At 41.8% G+C, this 3,561-nt stretch overlaps 1 protein-coding gene across 1 annotated transcript; it reads left to right on the top strand.

Annotated features, from left to right (window-relative positions):
* Positions 1 to 1,072: 1,072 nt before the first annotated feature.
* Positions 1,073 to 3,557, top strand: zfand1 (zinc finger, AN1-type domain 1; the record flags this gene model as incomplete). The annotated part of the gene is made up of 6 exons (XM_010783268.1): positions 1,073 to 1,143; positions 1,527 to 1,566; positions 1,661 to 1,788; positions 2,331 to 2,422; positions 2,617 to 2,735; positions 3,519 to 3,557. Coding segments are annotated over 6 exons (489 nt in total), but the record flags the coding sequence as incomplete, so codon positions are not given.
* Between the last annotated feature and the right edge of the window lie 4 nt (positions 3,558 to 3,561).

Below are 3,561 nucleotides of genomic sequence, written 5' to 3'. Positions count from 1 at the left end.
TTTTTGAGTTATAGTTAAAAGTATTGTTTGTAAATATAAAATAATGTAACCTTTAAACCAGTTGTGAGCCGTCAGGGCTCTCGATATTCTACAAAATAATATTTAAAAGCATTTAAAAAAAATATATATATTTTTTAGTTATTTGTTTAGTTATATTTTTCATTAGTTTTACGAAAATAACTTGATTTAATTGTATTTAAAATAACATTTCCAAAGAAATAAATCCTTCGAATCTGCCTATTCAGTTTCTGTTGGAATGTGAAGGGTTAAATGAAAGAAGCTCGTCTCTGCGAGTTACTGTGAAGAGAGGAGCTGTTGGACGTCCAGGCGGTCCAGCTGTGAATTCACAGAGGGCCCAGCTGTAGTAACTGAACGAGAGAGTAATGTCAAATGACAGTACAATTGACCAATCATATCTTCCCTCTAAATGGGTGGGTGTTATTATCGCAGACTTTATGACAAGTTCCACCCGCTGTGAAACTTTTCTTGTTTCCATAGCAACAACAACTTCCTGTCAACAGCGTTAACTCGCCTTCAAAATAAAAGCATGCCAAATTACACTTAAGACATACAACTGCAACGAAAGTAACAAACACAATGCGATATCCTTTTCAATTTGAAAGAACACAAATAGGGTTATTTACAGGTGTTGTTTCGTGTGGTAGAGGGTCGCTTTCATTGATGCGTTTTGCACCCCGGGCCGTTGTTCTGATATTCCGCTGAAGTATACGCTGTGACGTAATAACTCGAGGGAAGGTGTGGGGGTCAGAGGGCCTAGGTATAAAAGTCACGGCCTGCCACTGCGCTGTAGTACATATGCTGGGCCTGTAAGTGGCGCTGTAGTCTGCCACAAAATACACCCCCCCGCCCAGCATGGTTGCCACGGTTGCCCTTCTGTTTATTCTCCGCGGTGGATTTAGCTAAATTTCCGCAAACCGTCCATACGATGAAGAACTAAAGCGGATAACACCCGTTTCGTCTTCGTGTGGGCGGGGCCTAAATGTCCCTCAGAGGTTAAAACCATAAGTTTCAGGCTTCAATGTTTTGTTGTTATTTCTTCCTCTCAGACTGACGCTGTTCTCCTTTCTCTTCTGGTTCAGATTTCCTCCCGTTCGTTTGTGATCTGTGCCGCGGAAGTTTCTGGTAAGAATTCAGCAAGAAATGTCCACAGATTGAAAAGTATTAAGAAAGACAAAAGGCTTTAAAACAATCATCATTTGCTCATTTACTACCGAGGTGGGAGAAGTACTCAGATCTTGTACTTGAGTAAAAGTCGAAGCTACATTCTCATTTTATCAGCTGATCCGTCACAGATATATTTATAACTAATAAAGTTGTACATAAACCACCAACAGGATTTAATCATTGCTCACTACGTATCGTCCCAATTCTTAAATATACTAATATGTGTTAAATGCTCGATATGTTTCTCTGAACTACAGGGAAGCAGACGTACGAAGTTGCATTAAATGAACTTTGATGCTTTAACTACTTCTTGTTTCTGATTAAATGTGTTTTTGTTTCAGCCTGGACCACAGGAGCAGAGAGGCCCACTCGTGTTCGGAGGTACGCTGCGCTCCATCTTTAGAAACACACTTTTTTAACGTCAGATCTGTTTCGGCTCGGTTGTTTAAATGTTTTGATCCTTTTCTTTCACCAGGAGCCGGCGAAGAACGAGCCTCGGACGACTGGAGGAAATAAAAGTTATCCGTGTTCGTTTCAAGACTGCAGAGGGAAGGAGCTGCTGCCTGTCGTCTGTCCGCAGTGTGGGAAACAGCTCTGCTTGGCGTACGTTCACCTTTCCTTAAACCACTGGAAACATGTTGCTCCAAAACAAGTTAAAGAATAATGAAAAGAAGCGGTTTTCACTTGAAATAAGTCCAAAAATCTGCCAATAGAACAAGAGAACAAGAGCTCGGTGAGATGTCTTGAAATAAGAAGCGATATTTAGATCAATCACATCTTGTGATTATCAGGAGAACTCATTCTGAACTATATTTCACCAGAATCAGGAGATGTTGTTACAATATAAGCCGCACATGCTCAAAAGTGTTCAGTTCTCTGTCAGTTGGTGATTTCCTAATAAATAAAGATGTGTTTCCTCTGAGACACGACTCAGAATGAGAGGGTTCGACTGAACAAGATGAAGCATTGTCTAAAAACAAGACCTCTCTGCAGTGTGACTCCTGAAGTCAGTGTGTCTGATATCAGGAGGAGAGACTTGTTCTGACTAGATGCTGGGCAAGATTTCAAGTTTTTGTAGTGAAATAAAAAGGGATGCATTTCTTGTTCTGGTAAACTAACATTGGTCTCTTCTTCTCGCCTCACAGCCACCGTCACCAAGATGATCACGAGTGTGAGAAGTTGGAGGTCCAGAAACCTCGAATGGCCGCCACCAAAGAGCTGGTGCAAAAAATCGTAGGTGAGTTTCAGAGTTTATATCCTGAGTTCATTTCTAATGTGATTCCGTGTTTGTCCACATGGGGTCAGTATGTGTTCTCAGAATCAGAATACCTTTATTGCTACAGCAGAAAAGAGCCTTCATGTTAACTAGAAGCACGCATACAAAAAGGGGTGTTTCTAAAATGCTGTACGTCGGTCTGTGTTCCCCCTCAGAGTCAAAGGACACATCTAAAGCTAAAGGACGAAGAGGAGCGAAGAGCAGCACCACAGCAGCTAAAGTGGCGTTAATGAAACTGAAGCTTCATGCTGCGGGAGACAAGGGGCTTCCACAGGTAAGACCCTACTTTAAAGAGTCCTCTCCTGCTGATGTTCAGGTGTATATCAGTGTGTAGTGTCTCTACTTTAAAGAGTCCTCTCCTGCTGATGTTCAGGTGTATATCAGTATGTAGTGTCTCTACTTTAAAGAGTCCTCTCCTGCTGATGTTCAGGTGTATATCAGTATGTAGTGTCTCTACTTTAAAGAGTCCTCTCCTGCTGTATCAATATCAGTATGTAGTGTCTCTACTTTAAAGAGTCCTCTCCTGCTGATGTAGTGTCTCTACTTTAAAGAGTCCTCTCCTGCTGATGTTCAGGTGTATATCAGTATGTAGTGTCTCTACTTTAAAGAGTCCTCTCCTGCTGATGCTCAGGTGTATATCAGTATGTAGTGTCTCTACTTTAAAGAGTCCTCTCCTGCTGATGTTCAGGTGTATATCAGTATGTAGTGTCTCTACTTTAAAGAGTCCTCTCCTGCTGATGTTCAGGTGTATATCAGTATGTAGTGTCTCTACTTTAAAGAGTCCTCTCCTGCTTTTTGTGTATGGTAACTTGTTTGATTTCTATATACCATCTGCAGTGTATATTCTCTCTCTCTCTCTCTCTCTCTCTCTCTCTCTCTCTCTCTGTCTCTCTGTCTCTGTCTCTCTCTCTCTCTCTGTCTCTGTCTCTGTCTCTGTCTCTTTCTCTGTCTCTGTCTCTGTCTCTCTCTCTCTCTCTCTCTCTCTCTCTCTCTCTCTCTCTCTCTGTCTCTGTCTCTGTCTCTGTCTCTGTCTCTCTGTCTCTCTCTCTCTCTCCAGGCGGAGAGGACATATTTACAGGTTTATCTCCCGAAGGACTCCA

The sequence above is a fragment of the Notothenia coriiceps genome, unplaced genomic scaffold, assembly GCF_000735185.1.
Source record: "Notothenia coriiceps isolate Sejong01 unplaced genomic scaffold, NC01 NC01_scaffold00024909, whole genome shotgun sequence".
In the NCBI taxonomy this organism is placed as follows: domain Eukaryota; kingdom Metazoa; phylum Chordata; class Actinopteri; order Perciformes; family Nototheniidae; genus Notothenia; species Notothenia coriiceps.
This window is presented reverse-complemented; position numbering and strand designations above follow the sequence as displayed.